General features: G+C 33.8%; 2 protein-coding genes across 3 annotated transcripts; both read right to left on the bottom strand.

Annotated features, from left to right (window-relative positions):
• Positions 1 to 416: 416 nt before the first annotated feature.
• Positions 417 to 5729, bottom strand: LOC101212670 (methyl-CpG-binding domain-containing protein 2). 2 transcript variants are annotated; one of them, XM_004150342.3, is made up of 5 exons: positions 5477 to 5729; positions 3015 to 3660; positions 1961 to 2014; positions 1657 to 1811; positions 417 to 1083 (listed from the first exon to the last, which is right to left on the bottom strand). In XM_004150342.3, the coding sequence occupies exons 2-5, from the start codon at positions 3608 to 3610 to the stop codon at positions 860 to 862; spliced, it is 1029 nt and encodes a 342-aa protein (XP_004150390.1). In that variant the 5' UTR covers positions 3611 to 3660; positions 5477 to 5729; the 3' UTR covers positions 417 to 859. The 2 variants fall into 2 exon arrangements, with proteins under 2 accessions (XP_004150390.1, XP_031737021.1); XM_031881161.1 differs by lacking the exon at positions 5477 to 5729 and adding an exon at positions 5089 to 5356.
• Positions 5730 to 11458: 5729 nt separating this feature from the next.
• LOC101212427 (protein trichome birefringence-like 5) lies at positions 11459 to 16076 on the bottom strand. The gene is made up of 5 exons (XM_004150341.3): positions 15364 to 16076; positions 14331 to 14523; positions 13660 to 13853; positions 12660 to 12818; positions 11459 to 12166 (listed from the first exon to the last, which is right to left on the bottom strand). Exons 1-5 carry the CDS (start codon positions 15918 to 15920, stop codon positions 11830 to 11832), a joined length of 1440 nt encoding a protein of 479 aa, XP_004150389.1. The 5' UTR covers positions 15921 to 16076; the 3' UTR covers positions 11459 to 11829.
• Between the last annotated feature and the right edge of the window lie 258 nt (positions 16077 to 16334).

Below are 16334 nucleotides of genomic sequence, written 5' to 3'. Positions count from 1 at the left end.
CTTACACTTGGATCTTCCAATTCCTTCCGTATAGACTTGCTTTTAGTGACTCTCCCACAAGCTTTGATCATAGCAAGGAAGATTGTGTAAGTCTTGTAAATTAGTAAACATTCTCCATCTTCTTGAGTCGAAAGCTTTTAAGGATGAGCTAGTCAAGTGGCTTAGTCCTTTATCAATTTCTCTCATTTTGTAGATTGTCTCAAACCTACTAGTTTTACTATTTCAATCAAACTTATACTGTCTAATATTGACTATGGTTTCAAATTTCACCATCTCCTTAAAGTGTTAGGTAATAACATAGTCAATCATCCTCCACCATGGTGGATGCAAATTAGAGAAGGGACACTGAAAACCAATGAAAAGCAACGAAGCAAGATAAGCTTTTTTAGAAAAATGAAATTAAATTTAAATATGCAAAACTGAAAAACAGTCTAGGGTACTTGAAAATAATTTTTAAATTCATATCATACAAGACTTTTGAGGTAGAATCTTTAGTTACATTCTTGAGACCCATCTTCTTTCCTCTCGTGCTCCTCTTCATGTAATCTCTCTATCCAAAGTAGAACGTAGTAACTCAGATTGATTTAAGGTCATATACCCATGACCAAGATGTCAAAGACTCGAGAGGTTTGAATCCTTTACCCGCACATGTTGTTTAACTAAAACAAACAAGCAAGGACCAAAAATTACCCTATAAGGTTAAGATAATATACATGCTTTGTCACAGTTTCCCTTCCAAAATTCCTCCTTTTTGTCATCGTTATGAGTTACAATCTCCTTTCCCACTCTGATGGAACCATGTAAAGCAACAAAACAAGGAACAAAATGCAATTCCAAGACCAACCAGTTCTCACCAATATTATTTTTCATATTGATCAAAGCAACGTTCTAACTTAATGGCAGGAGGTTCAGTCGACGTGAGAGAACTTCTGCGCATCTCCTGTGCTAGAGCTCTTTTCACCTTCTTCGCTGGTCGAGTGACGGGATTGTTAACCGGTGAAGTCGAAAGCAGTTCTGTGAGCCCAGGCTTTCCAAGCTGCAATGCAGTAGAGTCGTCTGGACGAGCCCATGATATTGGGCGCACTGCACAAATCAGTAAAGCTTTCAAATAAATTGGTCAATGTAGAGGGGAAAATAACACTTTTATAGAACAAAGACCAATCTTTCGTTTTTCTTAACAAGAAACCCAACTTTTCATTTAAGAAAAAAGAAACAGAACCAGATAACGAGAAGAAAAAAATAAAAGATTCCAATTGAAACCTATCTTGAAAGAGCATTAAAAAGCTTAGAATTTGATCTATTTTAATATTGTTAGTTTCTTGCATCATTGTTCATCTATAAATTAGAAACAGTTTTGAAAAGCTAAACTAAAATCTTTCTTTTGGTCAGTAAACCCGCAAGAATAGTGAAAGGGAAAGCAAAAGAAAGAAGAAAAAAAACCAATAAAAGGAATCACCCTGTCCAGAACTATACATCAAAGGGGTCTAATTTCGAAGAATAAAGTCTAAAAAAGATAATCAAAAGAAAAACATCAGATAATTAAATCTAAAAAGAGACCACGCCAGCTCCCAAGATCTCAATATTCCTTCTTTTCCTCTCTAACTGAAACCCCTAACAGACACAGTGCAGGCCAAGGGACAAATAGGAAGCAAGTACCTTCACCAGATTCAAGCTTAGAAGCATCACATGAAGCATTCATATTGGGGCGCCGCTTTCTCACATAATCTTCCCGCAGAGGCTTTGGGATTTGAAATGAAAACCGTGTCATGGATACACCTTCCGTTTGGTACTCTGGATGTTCAATCAGGTATCTTCAGAACCACATGAACAATCAGAGGATGCCAAAAAAGAAGTCAATATACACACTATTTGTAGGTCACAAACTATTTACGAGAATTCAATCTAACAGAAAAGAAATTAACATTAAATAGAGTTTAAAGCATGATATATAACAACATACTTCTGGATATCTACCATGGAACGAAGCTTCTTGCCTGATGGAGCAGTGTAATACCTGATAGCAGTAAAATATCAAATTTAATAAGATCTTAATGATTCTAGAAATGAAAAATTACAACCCAAACGACCTTTCAGCTTCATTACAACAATGAGTATTTCCATTAATTTGGGCCTGGTTAACCCGTTCAATTAAAATCATTCATCCTATCAAAATATTTTGAAGATGCGAAAATCTTTTAGTAGAGAATCAAATGGTTAGTATTTCCCTGGTTTGGACACAATCTCAAAGTAATAACAATGAGTACATTGTACAAGTGATAATGTAATTATGAGAAGGAAAAAATTTGACATCTTAACAAAAGAATAGTAACCATCACATCTTTGACAACAGCAATGACAATGTTATCGATAATAATGCTGATTTGTGGCTAACTGAAGCCATAAAAGGAAAAATGATTCTATAACGCCCCAGGCCTAGGATTCGAAACTCGGATCCCTGATATTCTCCTACATCCCATGCAACGTGACAACATCATCCTTACTTGTCTTAAAAGCTTATTAGAGATAAAGTTCTCTACAAACTAACACGAGTCTTTTTAGCATGTTTTGTCATCACTCACATGCATCCTAGGAAGTCACCCAACATAGAATTGTTCTAAGTTAAGCATGTTTAGTATTAGAATTCCTATGATCGAGCCACCGAAAAGGAAGGTGGACCTTGTTGGTATAGTTAGTAACTTTCAATTCTTTTATGTCTTTCTTAACCTTACTTCTATGTCCTCAGGATCCGTGATGTAATACTGGTTCATTCATGTCCCCCTCTTAAACTCGGGCCGTTACAGATGCTAAAGAAGACATTTAAACTTTAAGCAAACACAAAGATATTTAACTATAGGACTTGTTCTTTTAGTATAATTCATAACAATAAACCAAGAAAAACTAGAATAAGAACTTTAGAGAGATATGGTAGCAGTCCGAGGCAAACTGGTGACAGATATGTCTAAAACCCAAAAAGAAAAAAAAAGTAGTGATAATACAGAATTTAAAGTACATACACATCAGCAAACTTGGTGCTTCCTTCACCTCTGATGTGCAATAGCCTTTGCCAACCAGGAGGGGGCTGTGCTATATTCGGCTTGTCAATTGCCCAGAGCCTACTACCATCTTGAGTAATGTCAGCAGGATCATCACAGGAGATATCAGGCCGCCACCCACGAGCAGTTTCACAGTAAAAAGGTTTCTCTAACAGATGTTCTCGTATTTCCTCGTATTTTTCCTTCGTTGGAATGAGCCTCCATTTAAAACAGCCTGCACATTGGACAGTAAAGGCCCCTACCGATGGTAAGACTCTGGAAGAATTGGGAGTCAAGTGTCCAAGAACTGGTGAAGGCTGCTGCTTAACAGGTGTGGATACAGGATCATTTGCATGTCCATCATCAGCAGACGGATCATATATAACCAGTTCACGAGAGGGATTGTCATTAGATTGAGATTGGACATTCTCATTCCTAGTCTCGTGTAACTCGTTCTCAGACGAAGAAGATGACAAAGAGGATGAAGAGGAAGAAACAGCTATAACATCTTGCCGTGGAGTTTCTTGGTCGTTTGACAAACTTGGCTCATTCAAGTCATTTTCTTCCCCACCAACCATAATGGTAATTTTATCAGCGGTTTAACCACATCATACTGTGATCCAAAATCCTGCCATAGACAAAGAAAACAGATTCAAACTATAATCTCAGTTTGCTTTATTGAGATAAAAGATCGAATTTCGTAGACAAAAGATGAAAAAACACAAGGGCATACAATAAACCTAGCCCACGAAAAAGGAGCATCCTAAAATAACGGTCTCTAGTCAAACAAAATAAATCCCAACAAATAATTACAGAAAAAACTCAGATGCCAAAGAGAAGCAATGTAATCTCAGTATACATTCTTTTTTATTAGAAACGAAAAGGTAAATTTTATTACTAAGAGGGAAGGGGATGACAGCACTCCCACTCCCAATGCCAAAAGAGATTACCAAATGAAACATTTATTGGCATCTATCGAACAAGAATGATTACTAAGAGAGAAAATAGTGTTCCAATTGAAACATAATCCCAAATTCTGATATTCAATAACAAGACAATCACATCTTTACAAGTCAAAACTCAGAGCGAAGATGAAATCCTTGAGAAGAAAAGATACCACAAACAGGATATTCTTCCTAATTGCAAGGGTAAAAAGGACTTTATGAAGAGAACAACACCAGTAGGCTAAGAAAAAATGATGAAGACCAAAAAGAATTTAGATCTCAGGACTAAGTAGTTAGAGAAGGGAGTTAGTTGTTGGACATTGAGTTAGCTGGTCAGTATATTAGTTAGTAAAAGTTTGTTGAGTTGTTACTACCAAATAGTTAAAGTAAAGGAACAGGGAGATGAACAGAAATAATTCAAAATTAAACTCAAAATATTCATAAGGTGCATTTCCATTTTCTTAAGAGAACTTATAGAGCTAAGTTCAACACCTCAATGTGGGTGTTTATTTATAAAGAGTTTTGGAGTTATTCTTTCATCCTTATTCTTATTGATCGGAATCTTTATTGAATCTACGATTTTTTCAGTACATTAGTTGTAGGGGGATTCTAACCACAAATTTCATGATCTCTAACACATCTGTATGTCTCGCTTTGCAACCCCTATATTGAATCTATATTGAAGGTTTTCATTTTGGGTCTTCTACGTTAATTTCTCCTGTTACTTGAATTTTTTGATTCATCACAATAAAACTCGGCGTTTCATCCAAGAAAGACATAAGGATAGTGCACGATATTACAGATAATCAAAGCCTCTGAATTTCCTTGCTACAAACAAAAACTTTCTATATATGTATATATATAACATTAAGAAAAACTGGTAAACGCAACAAACTTAAGCGATGATCAAAATGTAAAAGAGGCGAGAAGGTTTAGCACATAACTCCAAGCTCTAAACAACAATGCAGTGAAGAGATCATCACGAGCAACTAGAAGAAAAATTTGAACCCAATACAGGTAAAGCCAGCAAGATCATCTTAAAACAAAAACCCACAACAATAAAGAAAACAAAACAGCAAGATCGACCGCCATGGGAGGAGAAGAAGCATAACCATAATTTTCCTCCAGCTTCATAATCAAAGTGCAAAAAACAAAAAATTGATGACCAATCTCATGAGATCATTCAATTCTTATCACGATCGGAACCCATAACACAAACCCACCTCCACCATAGATCCACACCCTTTCCCATCATCAAAATAAAAGAATAAAATAAAAACACTCAAACCCAAAATATCATCCAATCTATCTAAACCATCCAACCCACAAATTCTTCAATTCCAAACACCATTCCCCTCAACAAATTGACTCAAATACCCAAAAGAATCAAACAAACAGCCGATGCACAAATGGAAAACACAACCCAACGAAGGAAATCGAAACAATATATATATATTAAAAAAAAAAAAAAAAACAGAGGAGGAAGAAAGAGATGTTTACACAAATTTAGAATCATAGGAAGAGAGGAGAGATGAAATGCGTTGATTTCAAGGAAGTAGGCAGGTGGGGGATGGAAAATGCGGAAGCACCAAGGAAAATGGAAGGTGGGTGTGGGAATTTTGGTGTTGAAATGATAGGTAAGGCCTCGGGAAAAGGGAAAGGAGAAGAGGGAGAAAGAATTGTGCAGATAGACGTTGTGAAGAGAAGGAAGAAGAAGAAGAAGGTGGATTGATTCGTTAATGGAATTTGGAAAATTGGTTTTAGTCCAAAAACAACGTCATATTCTTAAAATTATTGAATTATTGTCGTTTAATTGTTTATGGTTTGGATTAGACTTATGAATCTAATCTGTTCCACTCTACGTTACTCCCATATCTCTTCTCTTCCAATTACTTTTCATCCCCTTAAACACTTCAATATCATATTTCTACCACTACTTAATTTTTCTCTCTATATTTGAAAAACAAATTAATAAACCACCAAATTAAATATTTACAAGTTTTTTCAATGGTTACTTGTGAGATTTTCTTTAGATTTGGAAAATCCAATATTTACTAGGGTTTAGATATCTAGTTCACTTTTTTTATTTTTAAAATTGTTAAATATTTTGACGATTATATTTTTTTAAAAAAAACCTTTCAAAAATTTAATATTTCAAATTATATTACTTTCTATGGCTTATTTGGATATATTTAAAAAATATTCATATTATTTAATCTTGAAATAATGCAAAATAAAATATAAAATTAGATAAGAATATGTTTGATGATGCATTATTGTTTTTACTTATAAAATGTGAATTTGAGTATGCTCATTTTGCAATTTTTGTTAAGATAAAGTGACAATTTATACATAATTTATTAAACTTAGGGGGAAAGTATAAATCTTAGGATTTAAAAACAATAAATTTAAATTGAATATTCATAAAAAGAGAATACATAGAGTACAAAGACCATATCATGATCTTATTCAACTAAATCCATCAACTTAAATTGTATTAAATCATCTTGTTAAGTATTGGATACTATATATAAATTTCCAAATGATTATAACAAAAATAAATACAATTTAGGCCGTGTTTAACAATTTGATCGGGTGTAAAAAGATCAATAATTAACTAAGAAAAATAAAAATACAATAGACATATATAACACAATAAATATAACGAAGATATTAACGAACAAAGGGAATAATAAGAGTCATACTTACAATCATGAATCAAGCATTTTTTAGCTTTTTTTTTTTCATTTTTTTTTCTCGTGCATGTATTTGTTTTAGTTCAATAATTATAAGGTAAGGATCAAACCGTCAAATTTAAGTTAGTTCTGTTTTAGTTCTTTATAGTTTATAAACCCCTTTCAAACTTTGATAGAAAGTTTGGCTGCAAAATGCAAATTCCTCCATCTGAACTACGACACATTCTATTGATTTTATCTTCAATTTCGCTATCAACTACCATAGTTAATCGAAAAACAATGAGAACGGTGAATAAGGTAAGCTAGCAGCCACAATTGAGAAGACAGAAAATAGGTTGACGTTGGAATATATGTACGTCCTAAAACTTGTAGTTTGAAGTTTAAATTATATTATATTCAATAAAGTTGTTTCTAAGGACTAACTAGTGAAAATTGAATACTATAATCTTGAATTCAATAAATTAAGGTCCCGAGGGTATTTAGTTTAGATATGAATTTTATGTAGAGACATAAACGTGGGTCAATTTCAAATATAAAACCCAAACAATTTATAGTAATTAAGAAGACACTATGGTTGCAGCTCACTTTGTAGTTAGTACAAACGATGTGGTCCTACATCGTTCATATAAAGACATGGAAGTGTGGGCATTCTATGTAAAGAGTTTACGTAAGCTTGGAACTATGAAATAATCATTTTTATTTTATAGCATCATTGATAGTTTAAAACTAACTATTTCAATTATTGATGACCTAGGTAATTTAATCTTAATCTTGAGCTAACTATGAACTTTTGTTCAAATGAAATTATCCTTAGATCTACGTAGGTAAGAGTAGCTCAACAACGCTGGTCCAATAAGTCTCCCATTTCAAGGTTAAGATCGGATGGATGACCAGGGACATAGGGTTACAAGATGGAATTCGCTCCTACCTGCTTTAAGGTTAGTAGGTAGGTTGTTCCTTTAAGAATTGAATCCAAGTTTTGAACAAGGGGCCCCACCCTCTCATTAGCCTGAGAGAGATTTAAATCAATTGTTCAATAGTGGATCAGTGAGACTTAAGGTTAATAGGTAGGTTGGACTTTAAATCAATTATTCAATAGTGGATCAATGAGACTTAAGGAGCAAGATGTAATCTCGGGAATAAAATGGTATTTTGATTCAATCGAGGTTACGAACAACATGTGAAAGATTAACAACTTACTGATCATGGTTATATCAAATGGACACAAATATATCTATTAGTAGAGGTTGTGCAACTAATGGACTTTAGTGCAATGACTTGTTGGTTGACAAATGTTGATAATTAACTCAATCTAAAAGAGTTTAGACAATTAATCTTGGATTGTGTTGAAGCCCATGATCTATAAGTCCATTAGGTTCCCCTGCTAGTCTCATGTGGAATTAACTTATAACAATAATTTGGAATAATTTGAATTGTTCAAATTAGGTAAAGAGAGAGAAACCAACAAATATATGTGATATAGTCGTTGATTATCATTTTGAGATTAAGTTTTATATTTAAATGTGGTTTAAAAATAAAAAATATGAAAGCAAATTCATATTCAGATCTCAGAATGGATGGAAATGGTCAAAGTTGTAAAAAGTCAAAATGTTGACTTTTAACTCTGAAAAGTCAAACTTTGATCGGTTTTATATTTAAATCAGATTTGAATTTCTAAAAAATGAATGTGGATTCATACTCGAGAGAGCGTACTTAGTCAATATAGACAAAATGATAAAAAGTCAAAATGTTGATTTTGACTTGAATGGTCAAATAGCCATATTGCCCTTAGACTAAAGTTAGTGGAAAAATCCAACCTTTTTTGGGATAATCCCACTAGTGCTTAGTTAGCGGGATAAGTGACTACATAAGATGTAAACACCTAGCCCAGTAAGTTTCACTAATGGTTAGTAGATATTAGGTGTTGAGATTTGATGAACTATTGCATGTAGTTTGATAGAACTTAGATATGCATAGTGGAAATCGAATCTAAGTTTTACTTTAATTGAAGATTAGCATGCATAGTTTTAAACCCTAAATTAATTTGAAATTAGGGTTTCGAGAATATTTACATTTGAAGCTCCGATTGTTGTTTGAACCTCCACTAAGGTTGACCTGCTATCATCCAGACCTGAATCTGGTTATGGGATCCATTGGATGAAAGAACCGGGTTGTGAGACCCTAATAGACCTATATATCATGGGCTCCAACGATCCTACATTACCTGGCTAAACTTTTTTAAACCGAGCTAATGAACATTCGTTAACTAACGGGTCATTCCACTAAAGTCTTATTGTTACACTCCCATCACTATAGATATATTAATTACTATGAACTTCGACTTTCTTAAAGTTGGCTTCAAGGATGGTTTTTAAATTGTTAAGAGCAATAATTCTTGATTGTTAAAAAATGTCAAGTGTCACGCCCCACCACAATGACACTTCACGCGACTATATGGAGGCATGACCGCCTAGACACTCAACGCGTATCTCCTCACGAGATACACAATCATTTACTAGAGCTTTTTCAAAACCATCGTTTATTATAAACTAATAATTGTGTATCATTTACTACGTGATCGTGTATCATTTCCTACACGATCCCATAGTATGATCATTTAGAAGAAGAATTACATGTGCAGGTATGGTCAATTAATGGCATGTTGGCTAGGACATTTTTTATTTTTTTTCATGTAAATATTTTTCTGGTTTGTTATATTTTTTAAAAACCCCAATTTGAAACTATAAATAGTTTACCATGCTTAAAACTATTTTTCGCCTAAATATGAGATGTAAAAAGTTCAACTGTTTCTTTAATTTCTCAAGAGATATTATGACCATTTTTCCACCCTTCATTTTGGAACCTTGCCAACGATGATGGCTTAAATTCTTTTTTAGCCTTTACTGTCACCTATGATTTCTCTATATATATCAAAGTTCATCTTCGTTCTCCCAAATCTCATTAGTTCTTGCCTTAAGAGCCTATTCGGTACACACTTGCATCCCTGCCAACAAAACACCACACAAAACAATACCTAAATAATAGATATGGTGAATGGAATGCAAAATTGTGTTGAATTAGCACCAATAATTACCCTTCCACGTAAAAGGTGTTCAAGTTTCCCAAAATTAGACACCATTGTTGAAGAATACTCCAAGGGTTTTGGGGTCTTAAAAAGGAGAATTTTATTTGTTCTTCCGCCAATTTTGTTCTCTTTTATATTTTATGTCATTTTGTATAGGCAATATTAATATCAGTCTTATGTTAAACAAATATTTGCTTTTACTGCTTGGCTTTAGTGGTATTTAATTTTACCTTAGTTTACAATTTACCTTTCAATCGATCAATGCGAAGTTATTTAGAAATTAATTAGGACTACACCTCTAACCATAAATTCAACCATTAAACTATTAAGAAATTGCCCCTAGTATGCACTTCATCAAAAAATTTAAAAGATGCAACTACACCCAAAGTTATAAACATGCAAAATTATTCAACACATTTTACTAGTGGTAATATCTGATCATTAGTGCCAGGACTTCAAGCAGATAAAAGAATATCTTGTACTTATTCTTGACAATGTTGCCAACAAAAAATAAAAGCAGTTAATGTCATGAAGAAGTATAAAAATCTATCATTGGCATCAACTTGGTTTTCAACAACAGAACCTATGAACATGAAAAACTTATTTCGTTCTTTATCAAGTCCTTGATAACCGGTAGTCTGTCTATGATTTGTTGGTGGAACATCTAACATGTATGTTCATAATTGAACTTAGTAAAAACTCATAATGTCATATCCCCATGAAAACAAACAATCATGCTATCTAGAATAGTTTGTCAGATAATCCATAGATCAATGATCGATGATCAGTTTACTCAAATGAGAAAATCGAAAAACAAGAGTATAAAATAGTTTGAATGAAGAAGTCTCCCAAATTAATCTAGGGAAAAATTTCTAAACCTAATCTAGAACTACTTACCTCAGCCAAACATCCTCCCCCTAATACGGTGGGAAAAGTTTACAAGCATTAATACAGACCAAAGAGAACAATGCAGAGAAATGGCGACTAAATCTTTTAATCTAAAATGACAATCTAATATTTATAGAAATTGTCGAAGCATTATAACACTATGCAGAGTGTCACGACGCTCCAAACCCTCGAATATAGCACACTTATCACAATGCCATGGGGGCTTGCGATACTTTTTGCACCTGCATGACCTTCATTTGTTGATGCGATGATAAACACTGCATCACCACAGGGTAGCACCACAACACGCCATTGGTTGGGAGTTCTGAATGGCATCACAGTGCTAATTCTTTAGTCTCTCTTTAGTTTCTTTTGCTTCAATTAAAGTAATTGACCTCCGTTTTGGTCCGTTAAAACTTCATTATGACCTTATTTAATGTATGAAACCTATAAAATCACTATATATACATGTAAAACCAAGGACAAACTAGAACTAATCAAAACGATGTAGCACAATTTCGATATATGTTCTCAAATAACATGTGTGTTAGTTCCATTACAAAAAAAAGTTAGCATGCTAATTAAATGCAAATGGGTCTTTAAGTTCAAATCATCTCAATATTTGGAAGATAAATATTATAAAATAGAAATATTGCATGAATATGATAAATCAATATAGTCCAGTCAAATCTAAAACTCAATTGGTTAAAATATATGTAATCGAGCAAGGGATCAAATGTTCGAATCCTTGACTCCAATTATTAAACTAAAGAAACTAAAAAAATTTCAAGAGTCCCAAGTTTGTATCAAGCATGAGCACAATTGGAACTTGAGAGGTGTGTATTCAACAAAATTGATCATTTATCATATGAATATCACTTTGCCAACTATATTGCATATCTGTAATATATATGAAAATACACCAAAACAAATCTTCAGAAAGCCTCCCTACCTATTGCATCTTTTTTCGAATCTGATAAGCATAATATAGATATAAGAGATTCTATACACAGGAGCTAGGAGCAGTTGGTAGCAAAAAGGAATGGTTAACAATCAAGGAGCTACGGCTGGCCTATGCAAAAAGGCAGCCAAATCAGACTGTAGCCTTCACCAAGGGAAACTTCTCCAAGGAAACCCTTCTTGATTATTTCCCAAATGAGGAAATGAATATTGTTGTTGCTCAGCTAGATGAACTTGGATTTTATCGATCGAGAAACTAAAGCAGCGTAAATAAGTTCATTCCAGGCATCAGGAACCCCAGGGAGGCACCAATGGCTGCAGTCCTGCCGTCTAGTTGAGACCTTTCTCGCAGCAGTATGATTCTTACCATAGATTGATGGGTGACCATCCTTGCGGAAATTGGTTAACCTTGTGACATTCAAAAGTATGACCGGAACCCTCATTTCCTTAATGGTTTCCTCAACTATCTTCATTTTCAAAGGATAGTTATCAAGGATGGCACCACTTAAGACTGGTTCAGTTTCACCATTGCATGACCCTCCTGAATCCCAATCTCCACCTCTGTTTTGCAAAGTTCAACATATAAATGTAAAAGTAGACACGGAATTTTCTATCCCTTGTGAACAGAAATCTTTTTTAAACATGAATATTTTATTGAGGAATAAATAACTAAATCCATTCATTAGTCATTCAAAGTGAAAGACCCTTGAACCAAAAAACTTGTGTTGAATGGTTACAGTGAGTATATTAATCTTGTATATAAGATTCCTCTTCGAATGAAAGTTTAGATAAAACCAAAAAAGTGAAAAAGAAACAATACAAACTGACCTCTAGATACTACATAAAATTGCAACTTATGTTTATGCCGATAGGTTAGGTCTATATTTAATGTTAAAGATATTCTTAAGAACTTTGTAAGAATGGTTGATTACTTTGTCAATTTTCACGGTATAATCTCCAACAAACTTTCTCCACCCTATCTTTCCAGCTCATCAACATATATTGACATATATACACAAAGCTATTTCAAAAGAAAAGGGAATGAAATTTGTACCTGAAATGAGCGGAAGAATATCCTCTATAGAAGACTAACTGCTTAGCTGGATTTATATTATTATCGATCCAGTTTCCCCATGTCTTGAGCGCTCGTCTGTAAGCCTCAACAGCATCGAACTGCGGGTAGAGAACCTCACCTTCTTTATAATAATTTTTCCTGCATCATCAAACTGTATCAGTAAACTAAACTAAAGAATCAAATTAGTTCTCATACAAAGTTTGATTAGCCTTATTTGGTCTCTATATTTTATGCAATCTAGATTATTTATCTCTTTTAAACATTCTACAAAGATTCCTCAGTTTCAAATATTTTGTTTTGGTTCTTAAATTTTGTACAAAAAGTTATTTTAGTAATGTGTATCAATTTTCCTTGTTTTGAACCTTATGCTAATTATTTTGAGCTCATTATCTTCCATGCTATGATTTGGTGTAAATGTACATCTTTCTATAGTTCTAACCATCTATCCTATCTTTTGACCAATAGGAGAACTCTTTTGTAACTCCATTGGTTTGGCCTTCACTTTCAGTTTCTTTTTTTTTTTGTAAATTTTACATCAATTAAATTTGTTTCTTATAATAATTTCTTTACAAAAAAGGGAAAAAAAAACCCTAAAACTTCATCATGTAGTTTAAAATATTGATCCACACTAGACATATTTATCTAAACAAAAGACATGCATGTGTTAGGTTTCCGTTAAATAATGTATTAAATAAAATTAAGAACAAGGACCAAAATGATTGTAATTCAAAGTTTAACTAAAATCAAATATTTAAAGATTGTATGTAAATAGAATAAGCATGGAAATTTAGTAAAATAAGATGCAAAAGTTTTTTAAAATTTTTGAAGAATTAAAAAACTCATCGTAGTCTATTTCATTGCAATTCAGTGTTGCGTTTGTCAATTTGTTAGCAAACACAAAATCTTTCTCGTTTCTGTGAGAATGTAAGGTAAAATCCATCCAGGGTATTCTTTATGCAATTAGAAATTAAATCCTTACCCACGAGCGGTCTTTCCATGAGTCCACCAGTGGCCAGTATTAAACACAAGAATGTCAGCGCGCTTCCAGCGTCCAGAAGTCTTGTCAATTCGATCTATAGATAGAGTCGGATTTGAGTTTCCTTGAGCATTTATACGAACTCCTTCCCTCACAAGAAAATGTGATCTCACAAATTCGACAGTACAGTCATAATCCTGCCAAATGTTAATTGAATTAGTTATTTACTTACCAGTTACCAGTAGCTGCAAAAGCTGAACTAAACGAACAGGCAGTACTTTTTTATTGCAATAGAACCGTTCAAGAATAAAAGCATGTAAGAAAATATTTTCTAATTATGGTGCCAACAACCATCCCTCTAAAATATATTTTTTCATAATAAGATAGATAAAAACAAGCAGACTGGAACTCGAGAACACTCTTGCCTTTATAAGTGGTTTAATGATCTAACATATACAAACAAACCGTTTCACCAAACTAAACGGTGTCTACTAGATGAAAACTGAAAGTCATATCTTGCAAAAAGTCATCGTGAACTATTTTCCTCTTGAATATGAAGACCTCTATCACACAAAGTTTTAATCTAACACAAGACACCCTGCCAAAGAAGTTATATTCATGTGAAGGAATCTATATTAACCGCAGTAGTAATATCATTGCAATTCTTTTATTACCTTAAACTTGAAAACGAAGTAACCTCTTCCCTTGGTAATTTTATACCCGTGGGTCTCAAACATTCTATTCTTATCTTGAAGGCCTTCTCTAAGGAGACAAAGGATTGACTCAAACTGGTTTCTGTTCATAGAATCTCCAACGAGCATCAATCTTTTCCCTCTCAGTCTCACCAAAAAGTCTGTTGCATTAAATCTGAGCTCCAAGTGAAAAGATGATACTTTTCTTAGTATACATGAAATATCTACTTGACTGTAAAATACTCAATCGCTTGTTTTTGTTTTTCTAATCAGAACTAAAGCATGAAGTCAAACAAACATAATTACAAAATCAAAGGAGAGAAGATAGTCAGCTAACGAACTCAAGGTATAGGAAACCCACACAAACAAAAATAGGAGAGGAAAACGCCCACTCCTTGGGGCTAACTCCAAAAGTAGACAACAAAAAGAATATTAAGATCCCACAATTCTCCAACTAGCTTTATGTGTACACCTTGGGAGACTCTTCAACTTCTTTGGGGCCTCAAGTACCTAAGTAATTGTTAAAAAAGCATTAATCCAACTTCCAAATTGACAGAAATCCCATACAGTATGTGAAAAAGACAGCCTCGAGTGTTTCTAGAAAAGACCATTGTTATGTTGAAGCATCAGGCAATTTAGCCCACCAATACCCAATAAATAAATGGCATAATTTAGATTTCTTTTACAAGGCAACACTACCAAGGCTGGTAGACAAGGAAATGTGTGGGGACTTTTTGAAAGAATTCTATCCCTCATATTCATCCCTCAAAAACAACAATTACGCAAAAGCTCGGTGATTAGCTTAAGTTGGATGAAGGTAAAATTAATATTATAGTAATTAAGGAAAACTCTTGAAAGACTCAAAAGCTAAATTTAATATTATGTAATCTAACAAAATGCTAATGAAAACCTATTACTATCCAATGGAGCAGTCAAAGAAGGATACATTCACTCAAATCCATCTAAGAAAACTGACCAAATTAAGACCAACAAAACCCACACACGTTGCATATACCTCGGGAGATCACAGCCATAAGGCTTCCATCGCCATTTCGTGTACTCAGAATCAGCTCTCCCATTATTACCACAGTCATAAGCCTCATCAACATAAGGGCAAGAACCCAATCTATAAACCGGATAATGTTCTTCATCTTTAACCCAAGTCCCCATGTAAAGATCACATTGCTTCAGCCCCTGCATTGACAAATCCGGACTATCATCAGCCACCATAGAAGCAGCAGCTTGACCATCAGAAACCGAACCATTTTCGACATTAACAGACAACTTATTCTCAATTTGATCATTAGAAGTCTCTGTTTGTATGGCAGATGAGTTCGTTAAGGACTCAATGTCAGAGGAATCAGACCCAGAACCCGGAAAAGAGATCTGGGGCTCGGATATTGAAGGAGAGGCGAGAGAGACGGTGAAAGGGGATTGGGAAGAGAGGTCTTGGTAGAGAGAAAGGGAAACGTCGGCATTTCGTTTGGTGAAGAAGATGAAGGAACAGAGGAAGAGGAGGAAGAAAATGGGAGCGAAGGTAAAACGGTAATGAGGGAGAGAGGAAAACGCCATTGAAGGAGCAGAGAGAGGAAGGCTTGAGAGTGTGATCCACAAAATGGTAGTGAAAAAGGGAAGAACAGTGTTTGGATTTGGACAACAAACCCGCTAAGCTAAGGTATCTCTCAAGTGTTTGATGATAGGCAATTTTACGGGCAAATTGAGAAATTGAGAAATTGAGAAATGGGAGTGTGTGTATATAAATAAATAAAGAAGAATATTTGAAAATGAATCTTAGAGTATTATATCCTAAACTTTAATAGTTAAAAATAAGAATGGTAGAGGTCATGGATTTATAGTTTTTTTTATATAGAAATTAGATACTTGTTTTTGCTCTCTTTCGTCGAGTGTCAAATGTTTTCTTTTTTTCTTTTTATAATTTGTAATGCTCAAATACTCGACCATTAGTTGTATTTTTTTTAAAAAATT

The sequence above is a fragment of the Cucumis sativus genome, chromosome 2 (assembly GCF_000004075.3).
Source record: "Cucumis sativus cultivar 9930 chromosome 2, Cucumber_9930_V3, whole genome shotgun sequence".
Lineage (NCBI taxonomy): Eukaryota > Viridiplantae > Streptophyta > Magnoliopsida > Cucurbitales > Cucurbitaceae > Cucumis > Cucumis sativus.
The sequence above is the reverse complement of the archived record's forward strand: the minus strand, read 5'-3'. Positions and strand labels throughout refer to the sequence as shown.

Bases quoted from the DNA above. Each gene is read 5' to 3' on its own strand.
- LOC101212427 (XM_004150341.3), bottom strand. From the start codon at position 15,920: ATGGCGTTTTCCTCTCTCCCTCATTACCGTTTTACCTTCGCTCCCATT. The intron at 13,854-14,330 runs GTAATAAAAGAA...AACATTTGGCAG, and splicing joins ACTTCGTTTTCAAGTTTAAG to GATTATGACTGTACTGTCGA. The intron at 12,167-12,659 runs GTACAAATTTCA...TTTGCAAAACAG, and splicing joins TATTCTTCCGCTCATTTCAG to AGGTGGAGATTGGGATTCAG.
- LOC101212670 (XM_004150342.3), bottom strand. From the start codon at position 3,610: ATGGTTGGTGGGGAAGAAAATGACTTGAATGAGCCAAGTTTGTCAAAC. The intron at 1,812-1,960 runs GTATGTTGTTAT...GTGGTTCTGAAG, and splicing joins TCCATGGTAGATATCCAGAA to ATACCTGATTGAACATCCAG. The intron at 1,084-1,656 runs GTACTTGCTTCC...TGATTTGTGCAG, and splicing joins TAAGCTTGAATCTGGTGAAG to TGCGCCCAATATCATGGGCT.